The sequence below is a fragment of the Macrosteles quadrilineatus genome, unplaced genomic scaffold (assembly GCF_028750875.1).
Source record: "Macrosteles quadrilineatus isolate MER2022 unplaced genomic scaffold, UCM_ALF_1.0 Scaffold_1__1_contigs__length_201487025, whole genome shotgun sequence".
Classification (NCBI taxonomy): Eukaryota; Metazoa; Arthropoda; class Insecta; order Hemiptera; family Cicadellidae; genus Macrosteles; species Macrosteles quadrilineatus.
This window is the reverse complement of record NW_026542594.1, coordinates 66,251,429-66,274,274: the sequence shown is the minus strand read 5'-3', so window position 1 is coordinate 66,274,274 and position 22,846 is coordinate 66,251,429. Positions and strand designations below refer to the sequence as shown.

Sequence of the window (22,846 nt, the reverse complement as noted above, 5' to 3'; positions counted from 1 at the left end):
AGCACATTAATTTCATTGTAACATGTAACATTAAATTCATCCCAAAGTGTAATCTAAATTTTAAATTGTTTTAAATCAAAAGTATTAGGGACAAGTGCCTTGAAAAGTACCAAATTTTAACCAACCCCTATTTTATTTATTGCATGTGGTACAAAGGTGAAGACAGAGACTCCAAATTGGTAACCATCATCCATCTCGTTTAAATCAAGGACAAATCGTCATTGGACATTTTGAATCAGCATAGCCTAATAGGCCCAATTATAACTTAAACTCATCAAGATCTACATATTTCAAATTTAACCTTTATTCCAAATTTACACACACATATATTATATACAGTACAGCACATGAGTTTGAACGAAGTGTGTATTGTCCTCTGGGGCTCTTAAAATGAAGATAAAAATCGGTTCCGGGTTTAGGTCTTACCATGAGATCTACGGTAATAGATTATTCCCTATTATGGGAATTTCGTTAAAAGTCTCAATTAGAGGTGACGGTATCCCTGGTTTTATGTAGTAGTACCTGGGAACCAAGCCATGACAGGGTAGTGGTATTAGTTTATTTCCATTGAACCCCTACATTGAGTAATCTTCAGTGTAATCTTTGCTCAATAGTAACAACTGGTGTTTTCCCCTTTGTACTGCATTCGTTAATTTGCTCGTAAAACCTTGGTGAACATAACAACACACTACAACTTAAAATAGTTCTATTAGTCTATGGTCATGGTTACTTGGAAACCAATGAGGCCAATGTTAAAAATTGTAGACTTTCAATTCAATTTTGTTGCGTAGTTAGTTTTTTGCTAGCAGTTTTAACTGCAGTAAACACGTTTTTAGGCCAGATATAAATTATTTATCAAATTAGAAGGAAATCGTACTAGCCGTTTTCGATATATAGAGGATTAACAACCATTAGTAATTGAACGGTGCAAAGCGAAGCTCTTATACTACTCTCCTCTTTTTGTTTTACAAATACCTCCTGAACGGCTGAAGCGATCTACACGAAATTTAGCACGATCATAGTAACCAACCATGGGAATGTATAAATCTTAAATGGTACAAATTGGACCACAGGGCTTTTCCCTACGTGAATTTTTTTTTTTTTTTTTGAAATTTAACATGGGCCTTATGGGTTCATTGGTTGCTATGACTTTATTTGCGAGATAACACTAAAAAGATAAACAAGAGTTGCCACATATGTTAGTCAAAGAATCGTTTAAAAAGTACATTACCGTATAGGACACAGAAAAAGGGAAGAACAATAAGATTAATATCATTGAGCATAATTTACTACAAAATGAAAACAACCAATAATTATGGTCGCCGGAATAAGGCTGAAACACCTTTGACTTTAAATAATCTAAATATCCATTACATTTTAACCAAATATAAGCCTACCATTGAGTTATATTTCCATTTAACTTGCAATTCCAAGTAGGCTTTCCATTTCAGTGAACTAGACTTACAATTAAATAATGCAGACTTTGAATAGGCACTGCAATAATTAGGACTTCCATTAATTATGAACCGAAGATACCACTGAGTTTAGATGCTGCAAGTTCACAAGACTCCGTTTATGGGAATCAAATTAACCATTTCTTTGGATCCTGCAAGTAGACAATTTATTTATGTGAACGATATGTACCATTGAGTTTGTATACTTCAAGTAAACAATTCGTTTAAGTGAACCCGACGTATCATTGACTTTGAATGCTGCAAATAGGCATTTTATTTATGTGAACTAAATGGACCATTGACATTGGATACTGCAAGTAAATTTCTCATTTTTGTGAAGCTGGCGTACTATTGATTTAGGATACTGCTACTGCAAATAGACATTTAATTTATGAGAACCAGATGACACATATATACTTTGAGGTAGACAATACATTTAATTGAACCAGACTTGTAATTGACTTTGAATAACGAAATTAGACATTGCATTCATTTGAAACAAAATATATACTAATGAGATTGGATACTGCAAGTATACATTTCATTTACGAGAAACATATGTAACATTGACTTTAGAAATTATTTGATTATTATGTCTGCTATCTGCTCAATGTTGCAAGCAGACAACTGCATTGTACACTTAGTGCAAATTACCTGAAATGTAAAGTTAAAACTGTGAAACACAGGAACGTTTCTCATCCAAAGTCCCCGTGCGATCTCTAGTGTTCACTTGGTAATACATGTGTATTACAAAGTTTAGGGTGTTTTCAACTCCCCACGTGAATGTTAACGTTTCGTAAAAAGTACAAGTTCCTGTATAAGGTAATGTTGTTCTTTTTGCGAAAGACTCTAAAAGTAATGAAAGGACATTTTTTATTTACATTTATTTCGATAACAAACAAGTGTTTTTGACATATAAATAAATTTGTTTGCACAAAACTTGTGTGTATTACGATCCCCCCCCCCCCTAAAAACTGTTTTTTTAGTAGTACATTTTAGGGAAAAATAATACCTTTACCATTCACAGACATAATATAATCTTTTAAAAATTATATATTTTCCGGGTAGTACATATGCTAGTTATTCAATATCAAACAGTTCAATGACAAAATACATATTTTTTAATACAACAAATGGTTTATATGCAAAACTTGACCAAATACACACACAAACTGCAGTTGGTAAAAGAAATATATTATTTACATTGTATAACTTAAAATAAATAACTCTTTCATATTGGAAACAGTATACAGTAAAATAAAAACAAGCCCATGGGGCGTAGCCCAAGGGAAATATGAAAATTAAATGATATTATATTGCATTGTCTTCCATTTGTGGGCTATGTTTCAAGTTTCAAGTCTCTAGCTCATCGGGAAGTTAGTATAAAATTGATTGCAAAGTTTGTACCGGACAAGAAAGCGAGCTAATAAAAACGTTTTAATAAACTTAAATAACAACAAAAAATGTTATTTACCAATTATTAGTGTTAATACAATTATAACAAATATGTAATAACGGGGTGTCAAAAACACCCCACGCGAGTACATACGTTAGTAAAACCCGCGCGAGTAGTTAAAGGTTAAAGTACCTTTAGCATAGAAGTAAGAAGTATAGCAATTAATTAATCTGTAAGTATATAACAAAATTACATAATCGTTTGACAGGCGACGGTAGGTATATAGATACAATAGGCTGCTGACAGTATTACAGCGGAGCGGACAGCGCAGGAACTTGTGGCGCTGACTGTACTACACATTCAACTTGGAGATATGAGACTCCACTCAACTTTTGGAGTTATGACACTCTGGTTTAATTTTTACTTGGACTTTGGAGTTATGATATCTTGGACTTATGAAACTTTGGAGTTATGATCACTTGCACTTATATTTTTCTTGGAGTAATGAAACTAACCCTTTTCGGGTACTTGTAGTTTTGAATCTTTGGATTAAATATAATTTGGAGTTATGATCTCTTGGACTTATGAAACTTTGGAGTTATGATCACTTGGAGTTATGAAACCTTGGAGTTATGAGATGATCCCTTTTTAACCGCATTTTTTAATTTATATTTATATTACAAGTCAGTATTAAGTCATCAGATTTATAGTAAAACAAATCCTTAGTACCAGTTGCAAATAATTTGACTTAAGCTGGCTTGAGTCCATGATCAACTCGGACTCAAAAAATCAGTTATTTTCTGAGCCAGGGGATGGCCGAGTTATCCAGACTGCCGGGTTATCGAGTGCCGAGTTTACAGGACTCTACTGTACCTTGATGTATATTTTTGTGCTGCTAAATATATGCACATTATAATTCAGCATAAATATTTGGGTTTTTATAACTATTTTATAATTAAATACTCCCGCCGCAGCTAACCTGCCGACTAAGCGAATTTCCATTTGTCTGAACTGATTAAATTATTAAAATTAAAATGAATTATTAAATCTATTAAAATAACATTAGCGTCATTAGGTTTAATGAGTACCTAGGTTTGCTGCTTTGAGAAAACAAATAAAGTGTATTTTTTTGTAAAATATTAATAGCTTAGAATAAAATAAATAAATTTGCCAAGTTTGATCAAAGTATATCCATAAACAAGCAAACTACAACATTTTACAATATTCTCCATAATTATAACATAGGAATTTTAAATTTACAATTTTTAGAATATTCTCTGTTACAAAAACTGTACAATAACACTTTGATATAGTAAATTATTTTTTTTTAGCTCTTTAAAGAGGTCTAGAGAGAAATTGAGAAATTTTGTTTTTTGAGGGTTTAAAATTAGAAAAACCATAATCTACCCCATAAAACCCCATTCCCATGGTCCGATCTTACTGGTTTGCAAACTCATTTAACTTTATCCCTCCTTACACCTTTAAACCAAATTTCATCAAAATTGGACAAAAATTACTCAAGTTATCGCGTTCACTGACTTGTATATTTTTTAACAAATCACCAATTACTTTTTTTTAACAGAAACATACTAAAAAAAAGTAATTGTCGTTTTCCGACTAAAAATTTTAAAAATATATATTTAAGCATATAACGATACCTGATAACCCTAGGGCTTGGATAACTGGAACTCGGATAACCGGGAGAGTAGTGTATTACTTAATCCCATTTCCATTTTGTATGATTTATTGTAATTTTTTTTTCAATTGTCACAATCATAAATTACAATTACCAAGACAAATGATTTCACACCTGACAGAGAGCTAGAGATGGTTTGATACCAAACTACTTAACAGGTTTAATATTATTTATTTTAGGTGTTCCTGCAATATATTTTTGTATTTATTAGATCCTAAAGATTTTACTCATGGTAGTTAGCCAAAGATACATTAATTACATGTGTTAAGCTTGTTAACTTTAATCATACACTACATATATTATAATACTACTCTATATATTATAGTAGTATAGGAGTACACTGGGCTGGTTTCTGTGCTGCATGTAAAAAGGCTGACATAAAATCCAGCCAGTGAAAATCCCTTGTGTATTTGTTCCTTTCTTGAAAAAGATTTAAAAAATTGGATACATGTTAGAAAATCTAGGTAGTTTAATTGTCAATCAAATAGTAAATTAAATACTTACAGTTATAACCATTAAAGATCCATCATGTCATGGTGTAAAAGTTGTACATTCTCAACATTACCCCTCAACCAGCCCAGTGTACTCGGGCATTCACACGACACCTACTTTTAAAATAGCTCTGAAATAAATTTACTCTGTCAGCACACCTATCATGCTTCTCACCGGCATTTGATGGGCCTGTCCGTCCAAGTGTTGTCACAGTTGCTTGTGCTTGTGATGATGTCAGAGAAATTTGTTAAACGTGGAAGTTGTACATCCTACTCTCTGGCAAGCCTCCTTTTTCACCAGCTATTAGCTTGTAAGCTCACCCTCCATATCTTTCTTGTATATGGACTATCCATACCTAATATGAAAATATTTAGAAAAGTTACTTAAGTCTTTTTCTTTCCATTTATGTAAGAATATTGTCATTGTTTAAGATTGCCACCAAAGACCCTCTCAACCCAATCAAACAGGATATCAAGAAAGGTGCGTTGAGGTTTGTGGCCAACTGCTTCCCTCACCACGGCTACATCTGGAACTACGGGGCTCTTCCTCAGGTGAGCCTATGTTATCAAATCTGTATTTTTGTTCTATTATTAATATTTTTGTAAATACCTCGCTATAGTTATGCTATAGTTAACTATTCAGATGTATGGAAATAACTTGTCTTTGGCTTGCTGAGGGCTCCGCCCCCAGGCCCTCTTGTTTGGTTAGGGGATTGTTGGAAATATCCTTGGAGAACATCTGTTACTGGTAAATTTTAAATAACACAATAATAAGAAGGTAGAAGGGAATACAAGGATTGCAGCCCAATGCAACTGAAGTGTTTTTGACACAAATATAAGGGGGGTTGATTTGGCAAGGGGAGGGGGTTGTAAATTTTATACAATTTTCTAAATTACTCCTTGGTTTTAAAACGAAGACTAGTAACTGTGGAAGGTTCAAGTTCTTGCCACGATAAAAGTCAGTGGTTCAAGAACTGTTGGGGGGTTCAATAATAATGGGGGAGGAGGGGTAAATGGGACTTTTGAATAATTTATGGCTAATTTAAGGTGCAAATTTTCAGCACGTTTCCAAACGATTTAGATCCGCATACCAAAAGTCAGTTACTTTCGAGGTTATTCCCCATTAGAATATCATGGGGGAGAATTCAATATTTCGGGTCGTGGGGGGGTGGGTGGGGTATCTATCTATACTTATTTAATACGCAAGCAGGATTTTTGTGACAATTACTCCTCCGAAACTACTAAACCGATTGACATTTTTTTGGTGTCATTGGAAAGAGTGTAACGTGAAGTTGTGCAGGAAACTTTCTTCTTAGGTAAATAATTAGAGAGTGAGGCCCTGGGGCCCTTTAAAGTTTCGTATTTCTCCATAAGATTAACATGGGAAACAAACATTGTTTTGAAACTCCAGCTGTTGTCAGAAATTAAATATTAATAATTGGTCTCTATGGAAGCATGAGAAAATTCACAATGTTTACATTTGCTTTGACATTTTAATGTAAACAACCAGAACTGTCAAATGCCTATTTTAAACAGCTGATTGAAAAAATAAAACAACTATGTGGTAGGTTTATTTAATCTTAAACTTTACGATGGGTTATTATAAATCTATTTCAATGATTATGAAACAGATTTTTCCCGTTGCGAAGCAAAAATTAATAATGAGAAGAAGAACATGATGTTAATTGTAAACAGCCAATGTGTAAATTATCTATGTTGTATTAAAAATGTGTATAGTTTTCGATGTTGGTTTGTGTTTAATGATAAAAGTTATTAGTTATTGAATTTTTATTTTAAGGATTTGGCATATGAGTAAGCCTATGATAAATAACACTATTTCAGAGTTCTGCCAGTTTTTGCCTAACTCTGTCCTGTAGAGTTTGAAGTAGCCTACACCTTATTGTCTACAAATTGGCTAAATAACTTAGCTACAGTACTTTATAAAATCTGACAGCATTTTTACGTTGACTTAAATTGTAGGCTTACCTTTTCCTGTCAATGGGCAGTTTGATTGTTAAAAATTAACCCTTTAAACTGAAATAGGACTGTTATGTAAATTGTGAGTATTCCCATTAGTTAATAATCTTTTAATTGACTCTTTTAAAATCATCTGAAATTATGACTGTTATTAGTTTTTAAACAAGTTATTTGTTTATAAATTACTCCTGTACTTATCTGTAATTGCTCGAATTCGAGCAACATGTACACTAGTACTTATTTAATACGCAAGCAGATTTTTTGTGACGATTACTCCTCCGAAACTACTAAACCGATTGACATGTTTTTGGTGTCATTGGAAAGAGCGTAAAGTGAAGTTGTGCAGGAAACTTTCTTTTTAGGGAAATAATTAGAGAGTGAGGCCCGGGGGCCCCTTTAAAGTTTCGTATTTCTCCATAAGATTAACATGGGAAACAAATATTGTTATGAAACTCCAGCTGTTGTGAGAAATAAAAAAGTAAATATCAATAATTGGCCTCCATGGAAGCATGAGAAGATTCACAATGTTTACCTTTACGTTGACATTTCAATGTTAACAACCAGAACTGCCAAATGCTTATTTCACAACTTCAGACAGCTGATCCAAACAAGTACAATATTTTACACGACTATGTGGTAGGTTTATTTATTCTAAAACTATGTCATTGATTATGGAAAAGAGATTCTATAACCGTAAGTTATGAAAATAATGTTATTGATATATTTTCATGTAAACAGCTGGACTACAATGTAGGTTATAATTTTTTGTATAAATTTAGTGGCTTTTCGTTTATAAATTCGAGCTACTTAACAAGTATTTGAATTATGTGATTTAGTACATCTTCCCGTTGCGAAGCACGGGTACATCAGCTAGTTATTGTAAAATTTCACTTTTCGAAAACGGCGCAAAACCTACAATTGCCAAATTTTAGATCTCCGGCTAATCTAGATGTGGGTAAACGTTATTTAGACAGATTATAGTGGTGGCTATAGATAGATAAGGGGGGAATCGATTTTAAGGAAGGGGAATTTTTATATGGTCCTTTTATATTCATACCTTGGTTTTAGCTCTAATACAGTAAATTGTGTATAGTTTTATTGCCCTTGTTCCCATAAAATAGGTAATGAACCAGTTATAACCTCGTTAAAGTGGTGAAATATTTAAAATTTTGACATTAAACATAAATTTTGGGGGTCAAGGAGTTAAGTTACAAAAAAACATATACAGACTAAAATTTAAAGTAAACTGAGGAGAGTACAAGACATTAATAATATTTGCAAAATTAAATTACTTAGGTAAGAAAAGGTTGTGAAAACCATAACAATTTGAAAGAAATTTAACTATTTTTGAGAGTAGGGCGTTTTTTTAAGGGTGAAGGGGTGTGATTTTCAGAAAACGCTTTGTGGAGCTTGGTTAAAAATTTAATTCCTCACCATGAAAATTCTTTCAAATCTTTTCTAGCTCTTACCGTTTTTGAGTTATAGCCGTTTCAAAAAAACGTGTTTTGTGGTTTTTAGATGTCCGCCATTTTGGATTTTTGTGGGGGTTAAAATATGAAAATGGGACTTTTGCAAATTTCACCATTAATTTAAGATCCCATACTACAATACTACCAAATTTCAAGTCTCTAGCACGTTTCTAAACGGTTCAGATGAGCATATGAATGTCGCTAACTTGTTATTCCCCATAAGAATAACATGGGGCTTGTAAAAGAGGTAAAAACCTTCAAATATGATATTAAACTTAAGTTTTGGGGGTCAAGGAGTAAAGTTACGAAAAAACATGCAATGAGCAAAATTTTAAGTAGGCCTACAGCAAGGAGAGTACAAAGCATTAATAATACATGAAAACAATTATTTTGGTAGGAAAAAGTAGTGAAAACAATTGAAAATTTGAATAAAATTTACCAATTTTTGAAAGTAGGGCGTTTTTTGAAGGTGAAGGAGTGCGATTTTCGAGAAACGCCTAATAGTGTTTTGTAGAAAATTTAATTCCTGCCTACAAATCTTTTCCAGCTCTTACCGTTTTCGAGTTACAGCCGTTTAAAAAAAACGTTTTTTTTTCTAAAAAAGGGGGATTAAGGGAATATTTTGGGTGCGTTAGAATTTGAAAATGTGACTTTTTTTATTTTTCTGGGTGGTTTGGGATCGAGACGGACCTAGACAAAAAATTTCAGCTTCCTAGCTATACTCTAGAAGTGCCTTAGAATTAGTATACCTGATAAGTCAGCGAGTTACACATCGGGCTGTATAGTTAGTTAGGTATCAGCTGTAGTTATTATTTTACTTAGCCTAATAAATTTAAGAGTTTGTCTGCAGTAAGCATAAAGTCTTATTTCCAAGGTAATAACCTGTTCCCAGACCATTTTTATTTTACCACCATCGTTTTTTTTTTACTTTAAAAAATGTAGTTATAGTCCTCAAAACAAGTATAGGCTAATCCAATAATTTCTCAAAATACAATCTTGGATTTTTCTAAATATTTTTGAGGATTGAATTTGTCAAAAACTAGGATTTCCATTATTGAAATTAATTGTCTAAAACTAGACTTATCGATCTTTTCATCATATTAATGGGTTCATTACAGTTAAGTTCAGTACAGGGTGTTTTTTGTATTTTTAACGCAATCCAAATCACAAGACTCTTGAGTAGGGGTCTCAATCCCGGGCCTTCAATCCAATCCCGGGATTTCGGGATTCGTCTCAGCCGATCCCGGGATCATTATGATTTTTAACTTTTTAGCCATTTTAAATGAGCGAGAAGTCTCCTCGTTGAGTACTTTAATGTTTTAAACTGGCCTTACCAGTGTTACACTGCGCAATGTTTCCGTTTTCTAAGTAAATAAATATTACCACGCCGAACTTTCATCGCCCGTATTTCTTATTTACAGTGTATAAATGTTGATATGTCACTTTAGAATATAATAAATACATTTAAAAAAATCACGAGCAACCGCACTCGCACGTAGCCTAGATACGTCACGCTCACGCTAATAGATAGATTAAAGATAGCTAAGAGAAAAAGATAAAATGGGAAGAATCACGAGTAGCAGCGTTAAAATGTTATTTTGACTGACAGCAATAAAACAATATAAGATACTGTAAAAGAATAAACCATCTGCTTATGTAGTTGCGTGTGTATGAAAACGTAATTTTAGATTGTAAGAAATTTAATCACCACACTAATAACCAAATACGAAGATAAAGCTTTAAACCCTAATGAGATTATAATCGTGTGTTAATAGTTATATTTTATGGCATCAATGGAAATAATACTTAAATTTCCGATTGCAATGTTATGTTTGCTACACGAATTGCGTTGTTTACGTTTAATGTCAACAGTAAAACTCAAAATAACTTGTAGGCCTACTGTAATTAAGTTCTAAATAATGTAATAACATTTATAGAAAGTAAATCCAAATCGTCTAAAAACTGAAACATATATTTAGGCCTACATTCGTTCCCCTATTGAGTTTAATGATAGTTAAATTTTCCAATCAAAAAGATCATTAGGCCTAATTATACCATTTCGTATAATCGTCCTAAAAATAAAGAGTATATGAGTTTCAAGTGTTATTGGACTATTTTTATTAGTTTTCCTCAAGTAAAAAGTCCTCAAATCACAAAAAAGTCAATATAAACATAGGTTTTGTAATCCCATTAATCCCGGGATTAAAAGTCACCAATCCCGGGATTTCTAGGTATCAAAAATCGGCCGGGATCCCGGGATTCGGAATCCCGGGTTTGAGACCCCTACTCTTGAGACACTTTTTAATAAACAAACAAGCTCATGTGTAGATTACAAAAACACTAGATTGAGTTTTATTTACAATGAATTACCAATAACACTAAACCTCATAGATAATTATGCAACAATGCATGTCAGCTGATTAGCTATGAAGTAAAGAAAACAGAAATGCCAACATATGAGCTTCTTTTCTCATTAAAGTTGTCTTTTGGTACTTGTAATTTGGGTTGTGTTAAAAAAATACACCCTGTAGAACTTTTATTTCTCAGTTGTGTTGTAGACTAAAACGTTTCTAAATCTACTAAACAATATTACTTTACTTGACATGATTTTGTTTTTATTTTTTAGTTCCTTATGATTGCTATGTAGACCTACTATTTCCTATGTCTTCCATAACATATGCTACATTTTAATAGGCTATTCAACCACCATTAGACATTTAATATATAATTAAATCCATTATTTTTTTTATGAAACTCTTAATTTTTTAAGATTTACAATTTATCTGTTTCATGTATAGACTTGGGAAAACCCCAATGCTGTTGACCATCACACCAACTACAAGGGTGACAATGATCCCATTGATGTTTTGGAGATCGGGCACAGAGTAAGTTTGTAGAAAATGTCATTTACATTTTTTGGGAAGAGTAGAAAATACTATTTTTACTTGGTTTAAGTTAAAATAATAGTTTTTTCTCGTATGTCTATATGCATGAATGTTTTGTAAAGCAGTCTTTGGGAAGGTGCATGCTAAAGCTAATGTTGGTCTTGAAAAACGCTACTATTTTTGTAGCACACAATACTGCTGCTAATTACACTAACATTTTCAGCTGCAATGTTGCTGCATTTTTTATAGAGAATCAGCACTTTTTACAACTTTTTTTGCACATATTACAAAGTCCCACAGTTGGGGTATGCATGATGCACATAAAATGGCAAAGTAGTACAAACATTTTGTAGTGTGCACAGTATTTATAAAATATGTATGCTAGTTCATTAAGTAAAATACATTTTTAATAACAGTAAAATCAACATGCAACTTTGGCATGTTGTATTTTGAAGGCTAAACTGCTTTAAACCAATGTATCAAATGCAATAACCTGTAATTGAGAGGGTATTTTTCAAACAACTTTTTTTGTACTTGCTCAAAGTAGACTGTATAACATTTATAACATTTTTCAATGAACTTTTAAAACACGCTTGAATCTGAATGTAATGAGCAAGTGCGCCATAGTTTGGCTTCTTACCAACAGACGCTTGGTTATAGGCCTACCTAATGATAACATTAGCAGGATTAAAACTCTCCACATATACATTATGTATCTTAGAATGTAGCACTGTAATAAACATTTGAAATTGAAATCAATTACATGCCTTACCTGATGATTTCCTTTAGGTGGCAAAAAGGGGAGAGGTCGTAGCAGTGAAGATACTAGGAACTATTGCTTTGATTGATGAAGGTAATCAACTGATGTGCTAAGTCTAAAACATTCTACTTGTAGCAATAATGATCATTCCAGCTATAGAAATAACTATATCCCACTAACTTTATCACAGTACATCAGTACTCTGCCCTAAAATAACTTATGTTATTATAAAAGAATAATTCTACTTTGAGTTAAAGTACTAAGCACCTGAATAATCTCAAGAAATATTGTAGATTTTTGGCATGGTTTGTAAACTCAATTTTAATTATCTTTTTATCAAAAAATTACATTTTTAAATTAGTTAATTTTGATGAGCAAAATAACATTGAATCCGTTGTGCTGCGGCAACTGGACTATAGTAACTGACATTCTATTGCCTAGTTGAAATACTATTATTAAGCTACTACAGTTCACTTTTTTAAATATTAAAAATCTAGAAGGTTGTAAATATTCAATATTTTGTCAAAATTTGTTTGGTGTAGTGAATATCTAAAATAATTATTGATATTTATCAGATTATCAATTTTTTTTAACAATTTTTTTCAGGTGAAACTGACTGGAAAATATTTGCAATAGATGTAAAAGATCCCATTGCTGACAAACTCAATGGTGAGTAGCCTACTTTACATTATTATTGTTATTAGCACAACCTTCTTCATAATCTATCGTGCTGTTGGCTAACATGTTATTTTTACTAAAATTAGACCTTAAGTGTAGGTTATCAGATGAATCTGTGTAGTGTTCCCAGTTTCAAGAAAAATATTTTTGCCAGGTTCTTAAAATGTGTGAACACAAAGCCCAATTTACATTTGTGGTATACACGTGTGGCATCATCAGGAGCATTATTTACAATACCGTTTCTACTGAATCTACACTATTTATTTTATTTACATTTAGTTGGCGGATGTTGTTTATTTACATTAGCGACAGACAGTGTTTGGCATGGGTGTAGGAGCCCGAATGCGGACCGGGGACATCACACTTGTCACTGGCTGTTCAATTGGTCTGGTAGTCTGAAGACTATGAGGTATCGTAACTGAAACCTCCTGGTAGCTCTTAGTACGCCGCTTCATTATGTTTTTTCCTTTTTCAAATTGAGCTGTAATTCTTTTCACTATTCCTCCTACTTGCAATCCTGATAATATTCTTTAAGTGTTTTTTGCTCAGTTACACATTTTTAATGTTGTTACTACTTTATCTTGGCAGATATCAACGACATTGAAAAGGAATTTCCTGGTTTGATGAAAGCCACCTTGGAATGGTTCAGGATATATAAAATTCCCGATGGAAAACCTGAAAACCAGTTTGCATTTAATGGAGAAGCTAAGGACAAGGCATTTGCTCTTAATGTAATTCAAGAAGTCCATTCCCATTGGAAGGATCTAATCAACAAGAAAACTGATGCCGGAGGACTTTCATGGTGAGTATGAAGCCAAACCTTGGTTTATTTGGTTTGCTACAGTAATATAATAGGTATTTAATGTTGGAAACATTACTTGTTTACTTCAACTGATGCAAACAATTTATTGTGAACTGTTTCATATGTAAACAGAAAAAAATGATGTCACCGCTAAGGCAAATCAGTGTTTTCTAATTCTTATACCAGGTTGTCAATTATTTTTGAGCTTTTAATGTTCGTAACTGACCTTAACTATGCATTCTGATACGCCAGCATCACCAGCACTGTATCTACCTATGAAAAGTGTATTTCTACTGGATGTTTTTTTTATAAACCAAACATAACCCAAAATACTAATACAGGTACAGAGAATCACTGTTTCCTGTTTAGGGACAAAACAATCTTACAAGTTGGCAGCCCTGCTTCATTTACTTCATCATCAATCAGCTGATATTCATTCTTGCATTGTTGTACGCATGGTTTGGTGTTATTGGGAATTTATTGTGAGTAAGACTCAACATAGTATTCTCTAAAATGCAACCCTGGTTACGATTCATTGATCCATATTGATGGAAAAATAAGTATATTGTATTGTTCACCTTTACATTTTTGATGTAACCTGTAGTTGTTTTTAGGTAGTGAAATTAGTGATGTAAAATTCCTGAAAATTTAAAATCAGATAATTTTTTCCAAAATTCATAAATTTCCGGGAATTTATGGAATGTTTTTTGTCATAGGCCTACACTCTTTTCAAACTTACAGATTTAACCACTTTAATTGGACCATTTAAAATAATTATCAGGATAAATAACTAAAAATTGGTATAAGTTTTCAAAACCATGTGTAATTTAAAAGAAAAACTGCCCAGAAAAAAATACTTAACAAGAGCACACTTAAATTGCTGTAAAACTACAATTGCAAAAACTATCTTGTTCAGTTTCACTTCACCTAGGCCTGATGAAACAGACCTGATTCACTATCCCCAATGTCCATAAGTTCCTCAATGTTCTCTTCATTGTCTTCATAACTTAAAGAAATGATGCCGATGTCCACGTCTTCACTGACTATATCCTCCTCTTCTACTCTAAAACTGCCACCATCTTTGCTTTCTTCTTCCTACTTCTTTGTAACACTTGTCCTACTTTGGGTTTGTGTCTTCTTCGGTGTTGGATTCATCAGCTTCCAGTTGTAGGAGAGGTAGGTCAATTTAGCTGCTCTTTCTGATGAAAGGCGGTTTCTCTTCTTTGGGTGAATCCACGAGACCGTGTCAAAAGTACGATCTGTGTGTAATGGCCACATCTGCCAAATCGCTTGTTCCTCTCAAGTCTCAAGCCCCTCAACCACAGCAAAGGTTTAGTAACTTTGTTTACATCTCCAACTCCCCCCAAATGAACTTTGTAGGGAAAAGCCCCTCCTTGTCCCGATAATTTGCAACTTTTTCGCGAACCATCATTGTCTGTGTCTAAATTTATTCGCTGCGCACATTCAAAAATTAATACAAACGCATCCAACAATTGGTTGGGATTTAACAAGCTTCCTTGCATTTCTAGACCTAGACGCAGCGTAGCCAGGTGAATGGGTCCAATGCTAAAATATTTTCTTTCTTTGAACTTAGCAAAGTTAATAAGTTTATATAGCTATAACTTAAAATTGAGGATGGTAGGTTGGTCTGAGCTGGGATCTTAACTCAGGGAGGTATTTTTTCCATTGAAAGTAAGTAAAAAATACATCTTAATACGTACCGGTATATGTAAGGGTAATACTCCCTGAAAATGATGTTTTATCAGCGATTGTTTTGATCAATTTGGACCCTATTTAAAGAGTTTTATAAATTCCCACTTTTTTGCAAAATTCCCGGGCAAAGGAAATATCCCATTTCATAAGTTACCCCCCACTAGAAATATTCCTGGCCCACATCCCTAAGTTAGAATCTCACCTGGAACCTTTTTTGTAGCTACTTTTAGCGGTAAGCTGATCAGTAACCAAGTAAAGGAAGCAGGGTATATCAAGCATGTTTTGGCTTGTTTTGTCGCTAAAAAGTGACTCTATAAGTGAAATTTGGCTTGTATTTGATATGAGGCAATGAATGTGCTAAAAAGATTAAAATACCCTGCAATCCAACATTCTTTTGGAAACCATTATAATAACCAAAACTAGACAAAAGCCCAAAGGAACACATCAAGACAAGGAAGGAACTGGCATTAGCCTCCCTTTGGGAGTGCACCCTTTAGTTTTCCAAGCGTTGGTCAACTCTAAGCTTGTGTGGGACTGTCTTGCCTGCTGGAATTAGGTAGGAGGAATGATCTTATGCTTTGTTGGATGGCTGGGGGACTCAGGTGAAGGTGAAGTTGCTGACGGACTGGTAAATGTTGCTTCCATATCGTCCTACCCATGCACAGACTAGTGATTTATGTTTTGTTTTGGAACTTATTACACCACCTCTTCAAGAAACACAGTTCTTATACGGATCTGGTGTTGATGGAGGAATTGCCGAAATATGCATAATCCAGTAGGTTAAACTTGGACAGTAAGGCGACAACAGGTAATTTGACTTTTTTAATCTGTAAAATATGTGGTCCAGAAAAACAACAAAAATAGGAAAATAAAAAAATTACAGGTATAGGAAGTAAAATTAATGGTGGGTTTACATTTTTTTTTTATTAGAGGTATTATAAAAACATCGTGCAGACATTATCGTTACTTCTTATTGTTGGATCAATCGATATGTTTTTGTTAATAGGCCTATCCAGAAAGTAGATTACGTTTTGGAATTAAGGATAAACTTAAACTAATTAAGGATAAGTCTTGGAATATATTTTACTATATACAGATGAAAGCCACAAGTTTCAAGAACTTCGCGAGTGACATTTGCCAAGTGGGGCCGGGCCAGGAGTTGTCGTGAATCAACAGGATCTTTGAGCTTAACTTTCCCCTGCACTTGTTTTGTATCGCTCTTCTAAGGTTTTACAGAGTTTGGCAATACCTTTGAGAGTTTATTGTAGTGCCTCTATCCAGAAAGTCCACAAAAACACCTTCCCTATCCCAAAAAACACTTGCCATCATTTTCCTTGCCGACATCGTTTGCGTGTATTGCTTGGGCTGGGAGGAATTTGTGTATCCCCACAGGATTGACTACAATTTTGTCTCGCAGTTCACATGTTTGACCCATGTTTCGTCAATAGTAACGATGCGATCGAGTAGTGAGTCACCATCTTTATCAAGTGCTGCAATCATACGCTGATTTTTGTGACTCAAGATTTTCGGTACCCATCTTGCACAAAACTTGTTGTAACCAAGCTTTTCGGTGATGATCTCGTGCAACAAACTTCACGAAATTTGTGGAAAACCCATAAAGAGTTCGGTTATTGTGAATTTTTTGAGTTTTACGAACTTTTTTGACAATTTCAGCATTCACCATGTTTCCACTTTGCTCTTTGATGTGAATGTTTTTTTTTGTTTTTTTTACAGAGGGCCAGGCTTACAAGTGATCATAAGATTGCATCACAGCTGGAACAGCTTATTGTACCCCCTGATTCACAGGTTGTCATTCTCCATCAAATCCTAGGACCTTAGTGAACAATGAGAACCTTTTGTCTATGGTAACCTGTTCTTCCCTTTGATCTCCCGTCAATAGGCCGACCTTGTAGGTCTTTCAGCTTGAATTCCCATCTTGTGTAGATGTCTCGCCCCCTCTTTCCACCTTTCTTCCTTGGCTTCATTAGAGTCAGCTTTAGGGGTGCCGCCCTCACCCTTCTTTTTCCCCAGCATCCTGGTTCCTGGAGGAACTGGCTTTGCAGGGTGCAGGGTTTGGGTGTTTGTAGCCCATGCCAGCCTCCTCTCACTTCTGGATACCACCATTTCGCCTTTGGCTAAAGCATCTGCTATCCTCTGTCTTCGCAACTCGCCCCTGGAAAGTCGTTTTTTTTTTTGTTCCTTTCCGCGAGCGATGTTGTCATCGTCAGATTTCAGTAGACATTCCTTCTCCATTGGGGTCAGATCGTCTACGTTGTTCCCACGAATACCAGGTATCTGAGGTCCACCTCCCCAGTGATCTGATTAGAGAGGTAAGGGGTGCGTACGACTGGGTTCCCCCTGGTTGCCAGAAGGCTCTGTTAAGACACTGAATATTAGGCCCCCACATCCACGAGACTCTCAGCACGGATCGCATTACACCTTAGTCTAGGGCCCCCCTCACTTTGTTCTGTAGGCGGACCAACACCCAGTGGCAGAAGGTAGCTCTCAAAAGAGCAGCTAACAAAAGAGAGTTGGAGACCAACCCCGCATGCGAGGTTTTGCCGGAACGGCGCGTAAGGTTCTCCCACTCCCTAAACCCCCATACCTTCTGTCGTGAACATTAGTTCGGCCATTTTTAAATTTTATGACCCACTGACACACTCAACCTTCAGTGATAATGTTTTCCCCATTAACTTCACAAAGGTTCCGATAGATTTCTATCTATTTACAGTTTTTTTGCAGTCAAAAACCGTATAACTGCACACACTTCACAGTTCACTTCACTTCATTTTCAATCAACACAGACATTTTCAACTGTCACAGTAACTCAACGGAGGATATCCTAAACCTCTCAATAGCACAACTAGATGCGTAACGAACTGACACCAAGATGGCTGTGCTAGCCCCGCCCCTTGAGGATACAGACATAAATGTAATTTACTTTTTGGATAGCCCTTGTATTGACCCCTTGTATTTTGTTGCATGTTTTGACAATGTTTTGCCTTGGAATGTTCTAGCTCAAACGTTAGTGTGGATGGCCCGTTCAAGATCAGCCAAGCTGAAGCCAACGCTGTGTTAGACAAAGAGCCCCCTTCCAAACCTGCTGCTCCTACTGCTTCTACAGGTTGATATCTTAATATCTTATACAAAGCGCATACGTCTTCTTAAAATAAAAAGAAGTGTAATTTTAGTAAATAGACTCAATAACTAGATAGATTTTTGATTATATAGATTTTAGATAATTCACAATTAAAATCCCTCGATGTCTTGATAGCCTCTCTAGATTTCTCACCAAGTCATCCAGAAAATTTATACATTAAAGGTGCATTGTCCCTGAAGTGACTCTTGCGATATTAGCTGAACGATAGTAGCTGAGCACTGGTTAGCGTTCTTTCAAATAGGACCATTGTCCTTGACGCGACTGCGACTGGAGCGGCTAGCGGCTGAACACAGCGACTGTAGCGGGTCTGCTCTGAGGGTAGTCAGAGTCGCAGTCGCTGAGCGATTTGTGTTGAGTGTGGAATTGTTTTGGTCGTAATGTCTTCAAAGAATACAAAACTGCTTCATACCCGTGAAGAAAATGAAAAGCTGTTAGGAATAGCACCTCATTCTGCCATTTACGACTTGAAGAACAGTCTGTGTTAAGATAATATATGGGTCGCGATAGCATCATATGTGGGAAGATCAGATATGTACATAATATTAAATCACTACTATTATAAGCTATAAAAAAATCCTTTTTAAAAAATCTACGTTTTTAAACGCACTATAAAGTAAAAAATAATTTATAAATATGTGGGGTGAATAAATACTTGTAAGATTTTTTAGTTTTTCGCCCCACGTTTTTCGTTTTAAATCTTACAAGTATTTATTCTCTCCACATATTTATAAATTATTTTTACTTTTTAGAGCGTTTAAAAACGTGGCATTTTTAAAAAGTATTTTTTTTATAATTTGTTTCCACTTTTTAGTCTTTAATGTGTAAATATGTTAAATCTATTTTATATGGCCTGTTAATCCTTATTATCTGTAATCATATGTTTTATCTTTCCTTTGAACTGCTTATTTTATATTTTTCTCAGGAGCAGAACCTGTACCTTTTAACCTCTGCTCTTCAAACTGTCAAATTTAAGTATTTACAGCTAACTTCGATTGCTATATTTACATTCTTCCAAAATGTTAACATGGAAAATTTGGAAGCCCATGGGGCTTAGCCCAAGTGAAATATGAAAATTAAATGATATAATGTTGCATTGTCATCCATTTGTGAGCTATGTTTCAAGTTTAAAGTCTCTAGCTCATCGGGAAGTTAGTATAAAATTGATTGCAAAGTTTGTACCGGACAAGAAAGCGAGCTAATAAAAACGTTTTAAAATTAGGTTTCACTCGAAAGTCAGCAATTTAATGAACAGAATCGCTCTAGAACAATCGCTTCAGAGACATGATTAGCTACTATCGCTGAGCTACTATTGTTGAAAATGCCTGCATTTGTAATAGTCATACAGATTATATGAATGTTGTTTTTACTATCAGCTGTCTGTTTTGTTGTCCAATATTATTCCTTGTCATGAAAACATTAATGAGAAATACATTTGATTATTTTATAGTCTAAATTCGTTTTTCGTCGTAGTTTTGCTTAGATTATCCCTAAACACCTCCACTTGGGAGAATAATTCAAGAACTATCGCTCAGCTACTATCGCAAGAGTCGCTTCAGGGACAATGGCCCTTAAGACTAGCATAAAGCTGGATTGTCTTTTGGAGTCCTTAAAATATCAGCCTTATCTTAGCCTTCTGTGCAGTTAAATGTACCCTCGTTTGCATAGAAAGCCGTACCTACTGAGTTTTTATTATAAAGTGATTTTAACAGGCTGAAAACTTAATGTATTAAGTTTTCTCAACCCAGACATCCGGTGCCTTGTGTCAACCCATGTGTTAGGTGCTCTTGCCCCCTCTTTCCAGTTTTCTTCCTGGAGGCTTCATTAGTCAGCTTTGGGGGTGCCGCCCTCACCCTTTACAGTTTATTGCTTACACCATAATCACGAAATATAAGAAAGTTCATCCCAGGCCCTTAGTGAACCTTTTGACTATGGTAACATGTTCTTACCTTAACTAAAAGTTTCCCCCAACACCTTCCGCTGAGTAATAACATTTTATTGCTAGTTGAAGATGGTCAATTAAAAGCTTAAGTCTATAAAGTGGACTACTGACCACCAGAGAGTGATCAGTAGACCTACAGTGTGAACATTTGTTGACACACTTTTGAAGACACAATCAACATTGAAGAGTGACAGTCAAACCAATAATGTGAGAGAAAGTAACTCACGTACAAGGCATAGCTGAGGACGGGAATAAGGGAACAAGTGTCGGAAAATAGCTTTCGGTACGAGTTATGAACGATACTTTTATGAACCCACTACGCACGCTAGTGTTGTGTTGTGTCTAGAAGCGGAGCGGACTGCCATTGAAATCGCCTCTGAGCCAAGGAAAACTCGGCTTTAGGACTCAGTTTTTCTCGGTCAGCACCATAGCTATCATCTCACTAATTCACTCTTACTTAACTAACTCATCTCTGCTTTTTACTGCACAACTAAATGAATCCAACCAATATTTTTAGTATTTGAAAATTTTAGTATTCAAACCATTTAGGGTCCAGCATTTTACTTCTTTCACTATCAGCAAGTGATGGATTTACCCTAAGTTATACTATATCCATAAAATGATTATATCAGGCAATCAACATCCAACACTTTATTCAAACTCTCTATGATAAAGTCGACACAATTGCTTGTTCCACTGTAAAATTGAGGTTCAGTACCCAAGTTTAATGCAAACAGCAGATTATTGTTGTCAAATAGACACTTTTACTTATCAGTTGGTTTGTAAAACAAATCAGCTGGAAGATCAGCAGATCTTCCAATAAATGTGGTTGCTAACAATAAAAAATTACAACTGCTGACTTTTACTCCCTAGGGACTAAAAAGGCTTTTTATTCCCTAGGGAGTACAAGAGCTACTTAAGACTCATAACGCATGTATTAAAAACGGCTGTTTTTACAGCAGTGTGACGAAAAAGTTTTCATTAAGTTTGACTTTTCCTTGAGGAAGTTCGAATAGTGACAGTCTTGTTATCATGAAAACTATTAATGAACACAGGCTCCACCTCCCTCACCTTTTTTATTTTGAGACCCCATTTATTATTTACTTAATCATATGAGAGTAAATTAAAGCTAATATATTGGGAAAAAATAATGTATTATCATTTTAAGATAACCATGTAATGTGATCAATATTGTTTCAGTGGACAAATGGCATTTCATTACTCTCAAGTAACACATGTAAAGAAAAGCAAGACAAATGGCCGGTATTAGCTCATGATGAAGGATGGTGTTTTGTATAATAAAGGTTAACGTTATCTTTACAAAAATTTGCATTCATTTACCTAAAAGTTTTTTTCTGTTTAGTTTGTCTAGCAATAGCTACAATGAATTTGTTTATTTGTGTGTACTACAGTAGCAGCTATACCCGTGCCTTACAACAGGGTCAGTATGCAAAAGAGACATTGTTGGTGTTGTATATGTATATATATTATCTAATCAGGTTTCAGTTATTAAGTTTGGCTCAGATGACAACACTGTGCTGTTGCACAAGAAACTAAAATAAAGAAGTCTGCAGAGGTAAAAGTAGCACAGTTTCTTTATGTAGCTGGTAGAGAAACATTGTCAATCTTCCAGACTTTCAAGCTAAGGGAAATAAGTAAATTAAAATTCAAAGATGTATTAGCCGCATTTGATAAATATTTTACACCAAAAACTAACGTAGTGTACCAATGCTTCTTATTTTTTAAAGGGCTCAAAGGGAAGGGGAACCATTTATGCATGTTTTAACGGACCTGAAAAAATTAGCCAGTTATTGTGAATTTGGTGAGCAAGAAGACAGTCTAATTAGAGACAGGCTAGTATGCATCAGGGACGAGTTTCTTCAGGAGCGGCTTTTAAGAGTATCTAATCTTAGACTAGAGGAAGCCATTGAACAGTGTACGTTGTACTGTAATGATTTTCATAAGGAACGTAGTGTTTACTCTTAACTCAGTGTACTCCGGAGAGGCAAAAGCCTTATCCAATAGTGATTTAACTACCGGTATTAATCCATCAACTGGTGTGTATATTAATTGATACTAGATAGCCTGTTGCTCGAAATCGAGCAAAACTGCAACTTGTAATAAAATAATGAAGAACAAAAAACAAAAACAGCATAACCTCAATCATAGAGTCACTCTAAAGTAATTTCTCTGACCAATTATAGAAATGTGAAAAATATTATATTGTAAAAAATTATTAAAGTAATCTATGGTACAATATTTAAATATATATCCGTTCTCATACTGCTTTGGTCTTATGTACTGTAGGCGGGTACCCTCTATGAGAACCTAGATGTCAACCACACACTTTAAAGTGTGCTTTTCAGACCTAATATGGCAAGCTAAATCCCTCTCTTGACGCCAACCAGTGCGATACGTACAATAGC

The 22,846-nt window shown here is 34.6% G+C and overlaps 1 protein-coding gene across 1 annotated transcript in view; it reads left to right on the top strand.

Annotated features, from left to right (window-relative positions):
• LOC128997765 (inorganic pyrophosphatase-like) overlaps positions 1 to 21,737 on the top strand; it is a 26,770-nt gene extending 5,033 nt beyond the window's left edge. Inside the window, exons 3-9 of the mRNA XM_054423442.1 lie at positions 5,451 to 5,589; positions 11,282 to 11,368; positions 12,158 to 12,221; positions 12,735 to 12,797; positions 13,395 to 13,608; positions 18,339 to 18,445; positions 21,621 to 21,737. Of these exons, the coding sequence (XP_054279417.1) occupies positions 5,451 to 5,589; positions 11,282 to 11,368; positions 12,158 to 12,221; positions 12,735 to 12,797; positions 13,395 to 13,608; positions 18,339 to 18,445; positions 21,621 to 21,652 (706 nt within the window). The 3' untranslated portion in view covers positions 21,653 to 21,737. The remainder of the gene's footprint in view (positions 1 to 5,450; positions 5,590 to 11,281; positions 11,369 to 12,157; positions 12,222 to 12,734; positions 12,798 to 13,394; positions 13,609 to 18,338; positions 18,446 to 21,620) is intronic.
• The last annotated feature ends 1,109 nt before the right edge of the window (positions 21,738 to 22,846 follow it).